Source organism: Oncorhynchus mykiss, chromosome 15 (assembly GCF_057628025.1).
Source record: "Oncorhynchus mykiss isolate SJ-2025 chromosome 15, ASM5762802v1, whole genome shotgun sequence".
In the NCBI taxonomy this organism is placed as follows: domain Eukaryota; kingdom Metazoa; phylum Chordata; class Actinopteri; order Salmoniformes; family Salmonidae; genus Oncorhynchus; species Oncorhynchus mykiss.
In genome coordinates this window covers 47654345-47672874 of record NC_143036.1, presented here as the reverse complement: position 1 = coordinate 47672874, position 18530 = coordinate 47654345, and the positions used below count along the sequence as shown (strand labels likewise).

Sequence of the window (18530 nt, the reverse complement as noted above, 5' to 3'; positions counted from 1 at the left end):
TAAATAAGAATTTGTTCTTAACTGACTTGCCCAGTTAAATGTAAAAAATGAAAGACATGTTAATACTGGCTTTTATGAAAAAAACTTTTTTTTTAAACAAAACAAATCACTGGTTACTTTCATTACTGAACAATGACAATAATCATGAAGTGAAGGCTTTCATAATGTATAAGTTAATTGCACACATCACAATGCTTAACACGTTCCACAATTCATTTTCATCAAACAAAATTTATGGCAGGAGAGAGAGAAACAGAATGAGAGAACCTCCCCATCTAACCTAATGAAGGCCACTTCACTTCCATTTTTAGGAACCAGATGGAATAAAACATGTTCAGTTTGAGACTTTCAAGTTTAAAGATGAAAAAAGAATTAGACCAGTGCAAAATGAAGCTTTGAAGAGGAGAGGAGAAATAATGCAGTTATTGTATGGAAACTGACAAAGCCAGGGTTGGTACCGTAATAGGTAGTTGACACAGGGGAGTGAAGGGAAAATGCCTCCTTTGTTATTAATGGCTTTTTGGGGCATTCCTCTTGATATCGAATTGAAGCCCTTTAAAATTCCTGATTGTGGCTAACGACGCAAGAGTCACATTAGGAGCAGTGTAGTTGCTCAGAGGTTTTCTCTGAAAGACACCCTTGTCAAAGCAATGCACCCTGGAATTCGGACGTACAGTTTGTCTCCGGTTGTGTGGGAATGCGTCTACATATTTCAGCGTATAATAACTAGGCAACAAAAGGACAACGGGATTTCAAAATAATATTGGCTAACACTAACAACACAATGTATATTAATTTGTAGAACCAGTCAACGCAAAGGTATTGGCTCGGTGGTATCATTATCTTAATTTTTTTCACATAAAAAAACAAATACGTTTTTTAATAATCTAAGAGCAAAAGTGTACTGATAACGGTTTGTGCCTTGAGCGGAATGTCTCGGGAATGCATGTGCCCCCTCAAGTTAACATACTTTCAGTGAGGTTGTTGTCTTTCACTGAAGAAATCAAAACAAACACACACGTATGCACATGCACGCACACAAGGCTGCATCTGGTTTCACCTGTGGTTCTGAGACGAGAGGAACCGTTAAGGGTCATGTTACTGTCCCGCCAGGTTGCTTCTGGAGGAAGGAAGTGGAGAAGGTAATAGTTGACCTCCAGAGTGGCTTAATGGTGCCTCTGCTACCGACCTGGGAGCTTCTGGGAGTCAATAACAACACTCAAAAGCCTCCCTCTCCCAGCCTCTTCCTATAACAACAACAACTGCAGCAGCTCATTAAGGGAGAGAATTCAGCTAGGGCACCAGGAACACCATCATTACTGGACTGCACACTAGAATACCTCTCAGAGAGATGGAGAGAGAAGGATAGAGAGAGAATTAGGGGATTGAGAGAGATGGATGGGTCTTTAGGTGTGTTTGAGACAGATGGAATAAGGACCATAGGCAACAATGGCAATAAACATAGAAGAACATAAGCCAAGGCCAGTTTGTTACAGACACCCCACCCCTGATTGGCTGATTATGAAAGGCTGGGAGGTGGGGAGGGGGATCAGCAGCAGTGGTGGCAGGAGCAGAAGGGTAACGCAGAGGCCAGCACTGGCAAAGCTCGCCTGAATTCTTTCCTTCACAGGATTAACATGCTGGTAGACAAACTCTGTTCTCTGTCTCTCTGATTCGATTTAGCTTCGAACAGATAGTTGTGGATGGACTCCCGATCTGTGGAAAAATGCAGTCCACGGATCAGCGTTTTCCAAGCTTACCATCTTTTTTTGGTCAGAACGAGCTAGCGAGGGATAACAAGGTAAAATAAGCCCTTTCCTTCTACCCTAGCGCACACAGAGGCACAAGTTGTCTCCTATTTGGGTCCCCTTCTCAGAGTTATAGTTTGAGTCTAGGGGCCACTAAGGCAAACTCTCTGAGAATGTTCCTTGCCACGTCCACTTTGTTCTGAGCAATCATGAGTGCCCTCTTCACATCCTCGAAAGAATAGCCCTCTCCCATGAGTTTGGCGATTTTGGCGTCTGTACTCTCACTGGCTGAGTCCTGCCCATGATTCTTCCTCTGATGGATGTCCGGAGGGGTCTTCCGAGGGAGCGGCTTAGGCGGCCTGGCAGGTGCCTGCAAATAATCTACGTCCACTGCAAAGAAAATTGAATGGATAAGTCAATGGATGAATGGTAGGTAAAAAGCTTCTTTCAAGTGGCTTTTAGCATAAGTGGTTTTAAGAGCTATTCAAAAAAGTTTAAATAATTATCAATAATAGATTCATGCATATGCATTTATTATTTACTATGCCAAGGCAGCAGCTTCTCTTCCTCGGCAGTAATATACACTATAATACAATTTTGAAACATTAAAATACATTTTACAAATGATTTCACAATACATTAAGTGTGTGCGCGCCCTCTGGCCACTACCCTACTACAACACAATCCAGGTGTACACGTGTGTATAGTCTGTATGTTATGTGTGTTTGTATGTGTGTGTTTCACAGCCCTCACTGTTCCATATGGTGTATTTTTAATCGGGTTTTTAAAAAATCTGATTTTACTGTTTGCGTGAGTTACTTGAAGTGGAATAGAGTTTCATGTAGCCATGGCTCATAGTCTGTTCTGGACTTGGGGACTGTGAAGAGACCGCTGGTGACATGTCTTGTGGGTTATGTATGGGTGTCTGACCTGTGTGCTAGTAGTTTAAACAGACAGTTTATTAGTTTAAGAAGTATCAACATGTCAATATTTTTGACGAAAACAAGTAGTTTGAGTCATGAGAGATTGACATGCATATTATTAATGTTAGCTCTCTGTGAACATTTAAGGGCTAGCCGTGCTGCCATGTTCTGGTCCAGTTGTAATTTTCCCAAGTCCTTCTTTGTGGCACCTGACCACACATGTGACTAAACTAGGTCATGTAGGACCTGACTTGTTGATATTGTTGTTATGAAAGGAGAGCAGTGCTTTATTATGGACAGACTTCTCCCCATCTTAGCTACTGTTGTATCAATATGTTTTGACCATGACAGTTTACAATCCAGGGTAACTCCAAGCAGTTTAGTCACCTAAACTTGCTCAATTTCCCACATTATTATTCATTACGAGATGTAGTTGAGGTTTAGGGTTTAGTGAATGATTTGTCCCAAATACAATGCTTTAAGTTTTTGAAATATTTAGGACTGGCGTATTTCTTGCCACCCATTCTGAAACTAACTGCAGCTCTTTGCAATCAATTCAGTCTCTGTAGTAGCTGACGTGTATAGTACTGAGTCATCTGCATACATAGACACACTGGCTTTACTCAAGGCCAGTGGCAGGTCATTAGAAAAGATTTTTTGAAAGTAAGGGGCCTAGACAGCTGCCCTGGGGAATGTCTGATTCTACCTGGCTTATGTTGGAGAAGCTACCATTGAAGAACACCCTCTGTGTTTTGTTAGACAGATACATCTCAATCCACAATATAAGAAGGGGGTGTAAAGCCATAACATCTACGTTTTTCCAGCAGCATACTATGATCAATAATGTCAAAAGCCACACTGAAGTCTAACAAAACAGCTCCCACAATCTTTTTATTATCAATTTCTCTCAGCCAATCATCAGTCATTTGTGTGAGTGCCGTGCATGTTGAATACCCTCCTATAATCAGGCTGAAAGCCTGTTGTTCATTTATTTAATGTAAAGTTTACAAAGGTTTGGTAACATGCTTTATTGGTCAGCTATTTGAGCCAGTAAAGGGGGCTGTACTATTATTGGGTAGCGGAATGACTTGTGCTTCCCTCCAGGCCTGAGTGCACACGCTCTCTAGTAGGCTTAGATTGAAGAGATGGCAAATAGGATCGTCCGCTATCATCCTCAGTAATTTTCCATCCAAGTTGTCTTACCCCGGTGGTTTTTTATTGTTGACAGATCACAAAAATGTGTTCACCTCTTCCACACTCACTTTATTGAATTCAAAACGACAGTGCTTGTCTTTCATTATCTGGTCAGTTATACTTGGATGTGTTGGTTCGGCGTCTGTTGCTGGCATGTCATGTCTAAGTTGCCAATGAACAAATCATTAAAGTAATTGGCAATATCAGTGGTTTTTGTGATGAATGAGCCATCTGATTCAATAAATGATGGAGCTGAGTTTGCCTTTTTGACCAAAATTGTATTTAAGGTGCTTCAAAGATTTGTACTATCAATCTTTATATAATTTATCTTTGTTTCATAGTATAGTTTCTTCTTCTTTTTGTTCTGTTTAGTCACATGATTTCAAAATGTGCAGTAGGTTATGCAGCCAGACTTATTTGCCATTCCTTTTGCCTCATCCCTCTCACCCATAACATTTTCTAACAATTCCTCATAAATCCACAGATATTTAACTGTTTTTTTTCATATATTATTGTTTGTTGTATTTTAAATAATTCTAAAAGTGAAACTATTAAATAATAAAAAATCCTACAGTATTAAATTGTACCTTGGGTGGGGGGTAATGGGTCGTACTCCTGGGACTGTGATGTCCGGATAGGGCTCTTCATGTTGTCCCCCGTTTGTCTCCTCACAGGGGGCAGAGGGGCCACAGCGCTCAACATATCAAACACAGTATCTGAAACCAAACCATTTACAACTGTGAGGGGAAAAGATTGTCTACACTTCAAACAATAACTGCATGTTTGTCATCTATTCACGTAGAATTGTGGACTTTCATTTTTTAAATTACAGTGTATGAGAGTGATAGATGCACAGACCTGGCAGATGTGCAGACCAGGTGGCACAGCGAGAGGAGCTGTGACCCACTGGTCTGGACATGCTGTCGCTATAATTCCATATTCCGTTCTCATCCAAAGCGAATGCATATATTGGTTCTCTCAAATGTTATTTTTTTCCTGGGGAGTTGAGAACGCTGGTTGTTTAGATTTGAAAATCAAACAGTTGTAATGAACGGGGGGGCTGTGTGTGTCTGTGTGTGGGTGTTTGAGTGAGAAAGACAGGGAAGAACCAACCAGTACAAGCAGAGCCCCATTCAGTATTGGGGCTTCGTGCCGACAACATCAAAACTAACTCCCTAGACTCTGAAGTCAGGAGAACTTCCGAGTTTGGTATCAGAGATATGCATTTTGTAGAATCAAGCTTTTTTAAAGGACAGTGGAATAGGGAGGTGGCAGATTTGTGGCCATCTGATGGATCTAACCCTTGCCACTGAGGGTATATGTGGTTCAGAGTTGGTAGTTTTATCACTAGACCAGATTCTGGCACTCAAACTGCTTTTCTATTGCTATTCTCGAGTTTGGAGGGAAGAAACAGCTCACCGGGGGTTAACAGGAAATGGTCATGCCCGGAGGCAGGCCGGGGAGCTCGTGAGCAGGAGGGTGACGAGGAGAGGCCTGTGAAGCTGTGTCTGACGAGTGCAGGGGGCGAGGGCTGTGAGGGAGGCAGGTTGTTGAACAGCTCCTCTGGTGCTGAGACACAATAGTGAGAGGACAAGCAGATAATGGGCTAGGGTTAAAAGGTAATGTTACCATCTTGGTAAACACTGCATATGTTGGCTTAATCGGAAATTACCTTTAAAAGGAGCATAGACGACAAAGCGAGATCGTATTGAATCGGCCAAACTTAATTCCTGGAGGGCCGTCTGTCTGCTGTTTTTGTTATTTCCTCCCAATTAATGTAAATTAAGACCTAGACAACCAGATGAGGGGAGTTCCTTACTAATCAATTACCTCAATTGAAAAAACAAACAAGGAGCGAAAACCCGACTCGCTGAGACATCAGTTTGACACCCTTGGTTTATGCAGTTACTTTCCAGTGAAGGCTTGTTCAGACCTTAGATAATTTAGTTTTACCAATGAGAAGGGAAATGTACACAACAGTGTGACAGATAATCTAAAGATGTCCCGGGGGTAATTAATATATTTCCCAATTTTACACATTTACTGTCACAGATACATTCACTACTATGGAAGCACATTTTGGGGAATATTCAGAGGTGGAAACTTTCCAAGGGAATTAACGGGAATATATGTGATCTAATACCATTTAAATGTTGATGTCTTTTGCATTGGATATTTTACCATATCATATGGAGACAGAAACATAAACCTTTTACCTTATCATAAGTAGACATAATTGCAAATGATTAAATCCTTACAATAAAAATCTAATAAAACATTTAGTTACGAATTTAACTTTAACTAAATAAGTTGACTCTTCACATGGGATGATTTCACTGAATAACAAAAGAAAGAGAATATTGAATGATCCCCAATGATCCATCGCATCTCCCAAAAACATTTTCAACATACATCTGTAAAATTATAGTTTAGAAACTAAAGCTTTGGTTGTCTTTCACTCAGGCTTCCATGTCTTCTCCCTGGACCTCCTCAATGTCCACTAGAGGTCGACCGATTATGATTTTTCAACGCTGATACCGATACCAATTATCGGAGGACCAAAAAAACCGATCCCGATTAATCGGCCGATTTGTATATATATATTTGTAATAATGACAATTACAACAATACTGAATGAACAATGAACACTTATTTTAACTTAATATAATACATCAATAACATCTATTTAGTCTCAAATAAATAATTAAACATGTTCAATTTGGTTTAAATAATGCAAAAACAAAGTGTTGGAGAAGAAAGTAAAAGTGCAATATGTGCCATGTAAAAAAGCTAACGTTTAAGTTCCTTGCTCAGAACATGAGAACATATGAAAGCTAGTGGTTCCTTTTAACATGAATCTTCAATATTCCCAGGTAAGAAGTTTTAGGGTGTAGTTATTATAGAAATTATAGGACTATTTCCCTCTATACCATTTGTATTTCATAAACCTTTGGCTATTGGATGTTCTAATAGGTACTTAAGTATTACCAGCCTAATCTCGGGAGTTGATAGGCTTGAAGTCATAAACAGAGCAATGCTTGAAGCATTGCGTAGAGCTGCTGGCAAACGCAGTAAAGTGCTGTTTGAATGAATGCTTACGAGCCTGCTGCTGCCTACCACCGCTTAGTCAGACTGCTTTATTAAATCATAGACTTAATTATAATATAATAACACACAGAAATACGAGCCTTAGGTCATTAATATGGTAAAATCGAGAAACTATAATTTCGAAAATAAAACATTTATTCTTTCAGTGAAATACGGATTCATTCCGTATTTTATCTAACGTGTGGAATCCATAAGTCTAAATATTTTTGTTACATTGCACAACCTTCAATGTTATGTCATAATTCCATAAAATTCTGGAAAATTTGTTTGCAACGAGCCAGGGGGCCCAAACTGTTGCATATACCCTGACTGCGTGCAATGAACGCAAGAGAAGTGACACAATTTCCCTAGTTTAATATTGCCTGCTAACATATATTTATTTTAACTAAATATGCAGGTTTAAAAAAAGATTATTCTGTGTATTGACTTAAAAAAAATGTATGTCCTGTAAAATATATTCACCCCAACCAGTATTGTAATCAAAACTTACCAGAAGGCATGTAGTGGCTCAGACAGTGTAAAAGTGTGTGCTCAATACCGTGTGCTCAATAGCATCTGGTTCCTGTGAAAGATCTTGACAATCAGCTGTACATGTGATGGAAGAATGCACTGCACATGTGATGGAAGAATGCACTGTGCCTGCAGAGGGTGGCAATTCCATTGATTTGGGGTCAGTTGAACCAAAATATGCCGCAAGACATGTATATCCCACAAAAAAGGTTCACTGTCCCCAAATTCCAGGGCTTAACCTTTTGCGTGTAGGGGGCAGTATTTTTGTTTTTGGCTACAAAACGTACCCATTTGAAACTGCCTATTTCTCAGCCCCAGAAACTAGAATATGCATATAATTGTCAGATTAGGATAGAAAACACTCTAAAGTTTCCAAAACTATAAAAAATATTGTCTGTGAGTATAACAGAACTGATATCACAGGCGAAAACCTGAGGAAAATCCAATCAGGAAGTGCCTCTTATTTTGAAACCTCTCTGTTCCTATGCATGCCCATCCTCCATTTAAAGGGATATTAACCAGATTCCAGATTCCTATGGCTTCCCTAAAGTGTCAACAGTCTTTAGACATAGTTTCAGGCTTTTATTTTAAAAATGAGCGTGAAAGATCACATTGCGTAAGTGGATAGGTGGGGGCTCTCAGAGTGAGTTTTGCGCTATAGAGTAAAGCGGCCATTGTTTCTCCCGGTGTTATTGAAAAACCTACCCCCCCGGTTGATATATTATCAAATATATATTTTAAAAACAACCTGAGGATTGATTATAAAAAACATTTGACATGTTTCTGTGGACATTATGGATATTATTTGGAATATACGTCTGCGTTGTCGTGACCGCTCTTTCCTGTGGATTTCTGAACATAACGCGACAAACAAACAGAGGTATTTTGGGTATAAAAATACTCTTTATGGAACAAAAGGAACATTTGTTGTGTAACTGGGAGTCTTGTGAGTGAAAACATCCGAAGATCAAAGGTAAACGATTCATTTGATTGCTTTTCTGATTTTTGTGACCTAGCTACTTAATGCTTAGTGTACATAATGTTTTGTCATGCGATCGATAAACTTACACAAACGCTTGGAATGCTTTCGCTGTAAAGCACAATTTCAAAATCTGAGACGACAGGTGGATTAACAAAAGGCTAAGCTGTGTTTTGCAATATTGCACTTGTGATTTCATGAATATGAATATTTTTTAGTAATATTTGACTGTGGCGCTATGCTATTCAGCGGTTGCTGACGAAAATGATCCCGCTAACGGGATGGGTAGCGTCTAGATTAACTTCCCATGGAATATATCCGGAAAAGTTCCGGAACTTTACTGGAAAGTTTCCGACCCTTTGCAACCCTATTCACTACACATGATATTTTCCTTTACAAAACTGAAGGCCGTTCAAACATTTCTAGCTGTGCAGTTATCTGCTGTTCTCATAATAATTACATTACTCATATTGTTGATATAATATCACTACTAGATATACATCAGGGCCGGCGCCAAACCAAATCTGTTGGACAGGCCTTGGATTTCCTTAGGCGGACATGTTTTTGCAATGGGAGCAATGAGAGGTGAAAATCATTTGAATGTGAGTGTCCGGAAAGGGCAGCATTTTACGACATTCCAATGTCATAGTCTTGTGAATCTCTCATGCATATCATATTTTTTGATTGAAAATGGGAACAAATGGGTGAGATGGACAAATACTGATTTCAAAGCAAAATTGACTAAATTCTCATTCATAAAAACATGAGGTGAGTATCAAAATAGTTTTAAAAGATGCTCATTACTTAAAGTTGAATCTTAAGTATAATATCCTTTACAGTCAACTCAAAATATGATATTTTGTTCTTTTGAACTAGCCTACATTTTTCATATCATAATGAGACTAAATGAAATGACATAGGCCAAATGAATTTTGTGATGTTTTCTAATTTTGTTTTGTATTTTAACGCCACTTTAAACGTGTACATGACACTGCAACAAAATTTCCCCATGGGGACAGTTAAAGTCAGTAAGTAAATTGATTTAGAAATTCTATCTTTCTTTCTCTCTCGGAGGAGGACCTGAGCCATAGGACCATGCCTCAGGACTACCTGTTATGATGACTCCTTGCTGTCCCCAATCCACCTGGCCATGCTGCTGTTTCAACTGTTCTGCCTGCGGCTATGGAACCCTGACCTGTTCACCGGACGTGCTACCTGTCCCAGACCTGCTGTTTTCAACTCTCTACAGACAGCAGGAATGGTAGAGATACTCTGAATGATCGGCTATGAAAAGCCAATTGACATTTACTCCTGAGGTGCTGACCTGTTGCACCCTCGACAACCACTGTGATTATTATTATTTTACCCTGCTGGTCATCTATGAACACTTGAACGTCTTGGCCATGTGCTGTTATAATCTCCACCCGACACAGCCAGAAGAGGACTGGCCACCCCTCAGAGCCTGGTTCCTCTCTAGGTTTCTTTCTAAGTTCTGGCCTTTCTAGGGAGTTTTTCCTAGCCACTGTGCTTCTACACCTGCATTGCTTGCTGTTTGGGGTTTTAGGCTGGGTTTCTGTACAGCACTTTGAGATATCAGCTGATGTAAGAAGGGCTATATAAATACATTTGATTTGATATGTCGCTCTGACATTGCTCACCCAAATATTTATATATTCTTAACTCCATTCCATTACTTTAGATTTGTGTGTGCTATGTGTATTATTGTGAAATTGTTAGGTATAAGTTGTTAGATATTACTGCACTATTGATTTGGCCTTGTGTTTTAGGGCATTGTCCTGCTGAAACCTGAACATGGTTTTCTTCTAGGATTTTGCCTGTGCTTAGCTCCATTACTGTAACGCAGCGTGGTAAGTGTCCATATTGATATTGATAATTTATTATCATGAACACAAAACAAAATAACGAGAACGAAACGAAACAGTCCTGAACGGTGAATACAAAAAACACTGAACAGAAAATAATCACCCACCACTCAAAGGTGAAACCAGGCTACCTATGTATTGTTCTCAATCAGGGAAAACGATTGACAGCTACCTCTGATTGAGAACCATACCAGGCCAAACACAGAAATCCCAAATTATAGAGAAAATAACATAGACTGCCCACCCCAACTCACACCCTGACCATAATAAAACAAAGACAAAACAAAGGAACTAAGGTCAGAACGTGACAGTACCCCTCCCCAAAGGTGCGGACTCCGGCCGCAAAACCTGAACCTATAGGGGAGGGTCTGGGTGGGCGTCTGTCCGCGGTGGCAGCTCTGGCGCAGGACGTGGACCCCACTCCACCATAGTCCTTGCCCGCCTCTTTACCCGCCTCCGTGGCCTCTTTAGAGGGGCGACCCTCGCCGCCGACCTCGGACTGGGGACCCTAGAAACGGGTCCCGAATGGACGGGAGATTCCGGCAGCACCAGACAGGCGGGAGACTCCGGCAGCTCCGGAGTGAAGGGCGATTCCGGCAGTGTCGGAGTGACGGGCGATTCCGGCAGCTCCGGAGTAACAGACGGCTCTGGCAGCACCTGACTGACCGGCGGCTCCGGCAGCACCTGACTGACCGGCGGCTCCAGCAGCACCTGACAGACGGGCGACTCCGGCAGCTCAGGACAGACGGGCGACTCCGGCAGCTCAGGACAGACGGGCGACTCCGGCAGCTCAGGACAGACGGGCGACTCCGGCAGCTCAGGACAGACGGGCGACTCCGGCAGCTCAGGACAGACGGGCGACTCCGGCAGCTCAGGACAGACGGGCGACTCCGGCAGCTCAGGACAGACGGGCGACTCCGGCAGCTCAGGACAGCCTTTGGTTTCCTTGTGCCTTGCATGTGGAATGATCTACAATGCACTTTAAAACTGGAGGAATTAGTGCATCTAGGGCATTTCAGACGGTTAGGAGACCTTTTTACTGAATCATTTTTTATCATTTTGTTTTGCGTATTGTTGTGCATAATAACGTGTATTTGAATGTGTATATAAATGTGTAGTTTAATGTGTTTATTGTACTTTGATGTGTATTTTGGTGCTATACAGAGCTCATCTGGAAAAGAGACCTTGGATCCTGGACTTCCTGACCGGCCACCCCCAGGTGGTAAGGGTAGGCAACATCACATCTGCCACGCTGATCCTCAACACTGGGGCCACTCAGGGGTGCGTGCTTAGTCCCCTCCTGTACTCCATGTTCACCCAGGACTGCGTGGTCAATCACAACTCCAACACCATCATTAAGTTTGCTGACGACACAACAGTGGTAGGCCTGATCTGAGAGCCTATATCGAGGAGGTCAGAGACCTGGCAGTGTGGTGCCAGGACAACAACCTCTTCCTCAATGTGAGCAAGACAAAGGAGCTGATCGTGGACTACAGGAAAAGGCGGGCCTAACAGGCCCCCATTAACATCGATGGGGCTGTAGGGGAGCGGGTCAAGAGTTTCAAGTTTCTTTGTGTCCACATCACCAACAAACTATCACGGTCCAAACACACCAAGACTGTCGTGAAGAGGGCACAACAACAGCTTTTCCCCCTCTGGAGACTGAAAAGATTTGGCCTGGGTCCCCAGATCCTCAAAAAGTTATACAGCTGCACCATCGAGAGCATCTTGACCAGTTGCATCACCGCCTGGTATGGCAACTGCTCGGCATCTGACTGTAAGGCACTACAAATGGTAGTGCGTACGGCCCAGTACATCACTGGAGCTAAGATTCCCGCCATCCAGGACCTATATACTAGGCGGTGTCAGAGGAAGGTCCAAAAAACTGTCAAAGACTCCCATCACCCAAGTCATAGACTGTTCTCTATGCTACCGCATGGCAAGCGGTACCGGAGCGTCAAGTCTAGGACCAAAAGGCTCCTTAACAGCTTCTACCCCCAAGCCATAAAACTGCTGAACAATTAATCAAATGGCCACCCAGACTATTTACATTGATACACCCCCCCCCCCCCCCCCCCTTTGTTTTTACATTGCGGCTACTCGCTGTTTATTATCTATGCATAGTCACTTTACCCCGACCTACATGTGCCCCTACCTCGACTAACCTTTCCCCTCGCACATTGACTCGGTACCGGTACCCCCTGTATATAGCTTCGTTATTTTATTGTGTTACATTTTTATGTATATTTTAAACTTTAGTATATTTTGTAAATATTTGGTTGTTATAGTTGTAGTTATAGTTGGTTAAGAGCTTGTAATTTGTCACGTTCTGACCTTTATTTCCTTTGTTTTGTCTTTATTTAGTATGGTCAGGGCGTGAGTTGGGATGGGCAGTCTGTGTGTGTTTTTCTATGTTTGGTTTCTGTTTCGGCCTAGTATGGTTCTCAATCAGAGGCAGGTGTCGTTAGTTGTCTCTGATTGAGAATCATACTTAGGTAGCCTGGGTTTCAATTTTGAGTTGTGGGTGTTTGTTTCCGTGTGAGTGTTTGTTGCCACACAGTACAGTTTCGGTTTTCGTTCATGTTTATTGTTTTGTATTTCATAGTGTTCTGTTTATATCTTATAATAAACGTTATGGACATTTACCACGCTTCGCATTGGTCCTCCGATCCTTCTCGCTACTCCTCGGAGGAGGAGGAGGAATGCCGTTACATAATTAAGCATTTCACGGTAAGGTCTACATTGTTGTATTCGGCGTGTAACAAATAACATTTGATGTGATTAGTATATCTGTATAATCACATATTGTTGCCCTATTGTGTGGTCTGAACGTAGTAAAAAGAGGATATTTTAAAATTAGAAATCGTACGTCCTGCCGCTTGCACAGCTTATTACAGCTGTGAGATTTATGTATTTATGTATTTTGGAACACTAATCAACATGGCAATGCTTTTACTGATGGCACATAAAGGAAGATACATGATAGAGTGCCTGCTTTGTTATCCAACTGAACCCCCGATCATTGCTGCTAACAGCTATGTTTTATATTTGCCATACAGTTTCATAAAACTAAAATATATTTCTTACAAATACATTTAAAAGCATATTGGAATATATTGTACAAAACATTTCAAATACATTTAAAAATATATTTACCAAATATGTGGATAAATGTAAAAAATTCCGGAGGCATTTAACATATATTGTGATCAATGTCCCCTCTAAGCTGAGCGAGTGTGCGAGCGCGCAGTAGCCTGAGGCTGCAGTGCAGCTCCCAATATCAGCCCATGGAGAGAAGCACCAGATTGAACTTCACTCAATTTTCTAGAGTTTTCCCTGTTAGTTAACCCTATCAGCGTTTCCCTTTACTGTGGCAATTGTGATCAAATCAACACAATATTACCCACTTTCAATGCAAAATACACGAAACAAAACAAACTACGTAAGATATTTTGTTGTAGGCAGAACACATTGAAGTAGGATTCTATTCCATTGAAGGACAGATTTAACCAATCAGAGCTGTAGTAGGCCTATATGCAAATGAACCATTGCCATATACAGTATGGATCTGTGCCATTTACTTTGAACTGGACTGTGTTTCCACTACAGCATGGGCGGTCATGAGTAGATGTGCTTGTTTTGAGATCAAAGTGAGGGCTGCATGAAGCCAGGTGTGTACATTTTGTTAATATCCTTTTACTAGTTAGTGAGTTATTAGCCCAGTCATAGATCATTTGTAGTCAGCAACAGGGGAGTGATTGCTTCTTACAAAAGCACAAAACGTGTACATTTCTAGACTTTTAAAAAGCAAGGAAGGTAAATAGCTTTGTTTTGTCTTAAAGGGACAGTGTTGTATTTTGAGAGAGGCTTGAATAAGCTAAGTAGCCAATAGGCACATGGGGGCATAATTTGTCTGATTCTCTGTAGAAATAGTATGGGAATAATAAAGCATTTTAATTTGTAAGTGGTTTCTTGCATCAAACAACACAACAACATTTTCAGTCACCTCTGTGTCTGAAGGACAAGTGGATAAACAGGTTAATGTGAAGCCCTGCATGTTTTTTTTTTCAAAAGTGTCATGGAATGTAGGCCCATACTGAACACCATACATTCATTGGCTGCTACTGTAGGCTGAATGACAGAACAGCTATTTCCATGATAAATGTTATGAGATGCATTTTCTCCTTTGTTTTTGATGGTAGGCCACTCTGGTAGACCTACATGATGATCAAATAGCCACAGAAGCCTACTTGGCCACTGTTAAAACTGTAACTTAAATTGTGTACAGCCTCAGGGTTCACCGTAAATACGCGCGCTGGAAGTTGCACAGAATTTTCATAACGTTCAAGTTTGCCCTCAGCTTACCTTGAGGGGGAAGTAGAATGTCGTAGTCTGAGGGCGTCCTGTTGTGGAAGGGACAGAGGGCGGCACGAGCTGCCCCAGAGAGCAACACCCCCGATTCAAAATGCCCACCTGAGAATCACAAGGACAGGTTAACGTGATCGGGAATGGCAGGCTAGGCACCAACTGCTCATAAACCGAAAGCACACTGCAGCAAAACTATTTTAGGCCAGTACCTCCTCTTTCTATGTTTAAGATTGTACTCTGTGGGGGTATTGGCCAATGTATGAACACAAGAACGCATTCGTGGATCGCACACACATGCACACACTCGTGGGGATGATGATGATAATGAAGATGACACTGAGCCCTAAGTATTAACAACAGTGTCAGCTTTGATTTCTTTCACACAAAACACTTCCAGTAACAAGCAGAGCCAACTACTGGTAGATCAGGTCCAGAACGTGACATCACCACTTCAGCCTTACCATACTCAAAGGGCTTGTGCTTGTTTTCCCCTGCAGAGGACTCCGAGGACCCATTCTCCAGATTTCTGATTAAAAAAAGGCAAAACATAGAGAGATATTACATTTGTTCCCCATTAACATTTGTCCATACATTTGTCCATATATTTTGGGCTTTTTACCAACTCAAGACTGTTTATACTGCACAGCACCCGCAGGTTGCACTTTGCTGAGTAACAGTTGAAATCCAGCTTGATCCAGGAATTCATTCTTCCCTTTCATGCAACTCCTACAAGTTTGACCAAATCTACATTTGGCAGCCTTTTCACTTATTTATTGTATCTCTATTACAGAATAAAAAGTTACGTCCCAAATGGCACACTATTCCCTATGGGCCCTGGGCAAAAGTAGTACATTATTTATGGAATAGGGTTCCACTTGGGATGCATCGTCTGTGCTGGTACCTGTTAGGGATCCGGACGGAGACACAGACTGGGGAATGGGATAGGCACACCGGGTAGGATGAAGGGATCTGATACTCGTCTTCAACATGCTCGGTTGTTCCTCTTGCTCTCCCAACACCAGGTGTGGTGAAAGGATTGAGGTGTCTGGAAGACATTTTTAGACCACACAGGTTTTAACGATAAAGTATAGATTTTTCCAAGCAAACTTCCATTGTGCTACAAATAAAGTATCAGTCAAAAGTTTGGACATACCTACTCATTCAAGGGTTTTTATCTTTATTTGTACTATTTTCTACATTGTAGAATAATAGTGAAGACATCCAAACTATGAAATAACACATATGGAATCATGTAGTAACTTTTTTTTTTTTTTTAAACAAATCAAAATATATTTTATATTCTTCAAAGTAGCCACCCTTTGCCTTGATGAAAGCCTTGCACACTCTTGGCACTCTCTCAACCAGCTTCATGAGGAATTATTTTCCAACAGTCTTGAAGGAGTTCTCACAAATGCTGAGCACTTGATGGATGCTTTTCCTTCACTCTGCGTTACAACTCATCCCAAACCATCTCAATTGGTCAGGTGATTGTGGAGGCCAGGTCATCTGATGTAGCACTCCATCACTGTCCTTCTTGGTCAAATAGCCCTTACACAGCCTAGAGGCGTGTTGGGTCAATGTCCCGTTGAAAAACTAATGATAGTCCCACTAGGCGCAAACCAGATGATGGGATGACGTATCGCTGCAGAATGCTGTGGTAGCCATGTTGGTTAAGTGTGCCTTGAATTCTAAATAAATCATTGACAGTGTCACCAACAAAGCAACCCCACACCATTACACCTCCTCCTCTATGCTTCACGACGGGAACCACAAATGCAGAGATCCTCCGTTCACTTACTCTGTGTCTAACAAAGACACAGCGGTTGGAACCAAAAATCTCAAATTTGGACTCATCAGACCAAAGACAGATTTCCATCGGTCTAATGTCCATTGCTCGTGTTCCTTGGCCCATGCAAGTCTCTTCTTCTTATTGGTGTCCTTTAATAGTAGGTTCTTTGCAGCAATTCGACCATGAATGCCTGATTCACGCAGTCTCCTCTGAAAAGTTGATGTTGAGATGTGTCTGTTACTTGAACTCTGTGAAGCATTTGGGCTGCAATCTGAGGTGCATTTAACTAAAATAACCTATGCTCTGCAGCAGAGGTAACTTTGGGTCTTACCTTCCTGTGGCGGTCCTCATGAGAGCCAGTTTCATCATAGCGCTTGATGGTTTTTGAGACCGCACTTGAAGAAACTTTCAAGGTTCTTGAAATGTTCTGGATTGACCGACCTTCATGTCTTAAAGTAATGATGGACTGTTGTTTCTCTTTGATTATTTGAGCTGTTCTTGCCATAATATGGACTTGGTCTTTTACAAAATAGGGCTGGCTCTTCTGTATACCACCCCTACCTTGTCACAACACAACTGATTGGCTCAAATGCAATAAGAAGGAAAGACATTCCACAAATTACCTTGTAACAAGGCACATCTGTCGATTTAAATGCATTCCAGGTGACTACCTCATGAAGCTGGTTGAGAGAATGCCAAGAGTGTGCAAAGCTGTCATCAAGGCAAAGGGTGGCTACTTTGAAGAATCTCAAATATATACACTACAGTTCAAAAGTTTGGGGTCAGTTACAAATGTCCTTATTTTTTAAAGAAAGCATTTTTTTGTCCATTTAAAATAACACCAAATTGATAGAAATACAGTGTAGGCCTTGCTAATGTTGTAAATGACTATTGTAGCTGGAAAAGGCAGATTCTTTATGGAATATTTACATTGGCGTACAGATGCCCATTTTCAGCAACCACCACTCCTGTGTTCCAATAGCAAGTTGTGTTAGCTAATCCAAGTTTATCATTTTAAAAGGCGAATTGATCATTAGAAATCCCTTTTGCAATTATGTTAGCACAGCTGAAAACTGTTGTTCTGATTAAAGAAACAATAAAACTGGACTTCTTTAGACTACTTGAGTATCTGGAGCATCAGCATTTGTGGGTTCGATTACAGGCTCAAAATGGCCAGAAACAAAGAACTTTAGACTCGTCAGTCTATTCTTGTTCTGAGAAATGATGACTATGCAAGAAATTGCCAAGAAACTGAGGATCTCGTACAAAGCTGTGTACTACTCCCTTCACAGAACAGCGAAAACTGTCTCTAACCAGAATAGAAAGAGGAGTGGGAGGCCACAGTGCACAACTGAGCAAGAGGACGGTTTGAGAAACAGATGCCTCACAAGTCCTCAACTGGCAGCTTCATTAAATAGTACCCGCAAAACACCACTCTCAACGTCAACAGTGAAGAGGTGACTCTGGGATGCTGGCCTTCTAGGCAGAGTTCCCCTGTCCAATGTCTATGTTCTTTTGCCCATCTAAATATTTTATTTTTATTGGCCAGTCTGAGATATGGCCTTTCCTTTGCAACTCTGAGTCAACTCTTCACTGTTGACATTGAGACTGGTGTTTTGCAGGTACTAAACTTCACGACTTAAACCTGCTGTGTCAGCTTTTATTGCTGCTTATTTGGGAAATGACCTCAACAGTTCCATGGCTGTGTGTGAGAGTGAGTGTTTTGTGTGCCCAGATGTGGAGGGAGACAAAGCTTCACCCTGTGGCCTCACTGTTCAGTGTCCAGCAGTTGCCATTATAGCTTCACTGCACTATTGCCCATAACATCCACTGTGCAACACAATAGAAAAATACCAAATCAAATGTCTTTGTCAGCTAAAAGGGAATTGGATATTCTGCCGCCAACATTCACAGAACCACTCTCAATCATGACAGGACCCTTCAGCAACCATATTACATTATTGGTACAAGGCCATGTGTTTCAGCTGCAAAACACTAAGAGTGGGAGGGGAAGAGGATGTAAGAGAA

General features: G+C 41.5%; 1 protein-coding gene across 3 annotated transcripts in view; it reads right to left on the bottom strand.

Moving 5' to 3' along the window:
* Positions 1-70: 70 nt before the first annotated feature.
* The window catches only part of cblb (Cbl proto-oncogene B, E3 ubiquitin protein ligase), a 150832-nt gene continuing 132372 nt past the window's right edge, over positions 71-18530 (bottom strand). For 2 of the 3 annotated variants that reach the window (XM_021563293.3, XM_090200188.1), the window contains 6 exons: positions 15615-15758; positions 15175-15239; positions 14711-14818; positions 5285-5434; positions 4453-4581; positions 71-2138 (listed from right to left, as the gene is read on the bottom strand). In XM_021563293.3, coding sequence (XP_021418968.3) covers positions 1879-2138; positions 4453-4581; positions 5285-5434; positions 14711-14818; positions 15175-15239; positions 15615-15758 — 856 coding nt within the window. In that variant the 3' untranslated portion in view covers positions 71-1878. The remainder of the gene's footprint in view (positions 2139-4452; positions 4582-5284; positions 5435-14710; positions 14819-15174; positions 15240-15614; positions 15759-18530) is intronic. The other variant, XM_021563294.3, reaches the window with a different exon arrangement.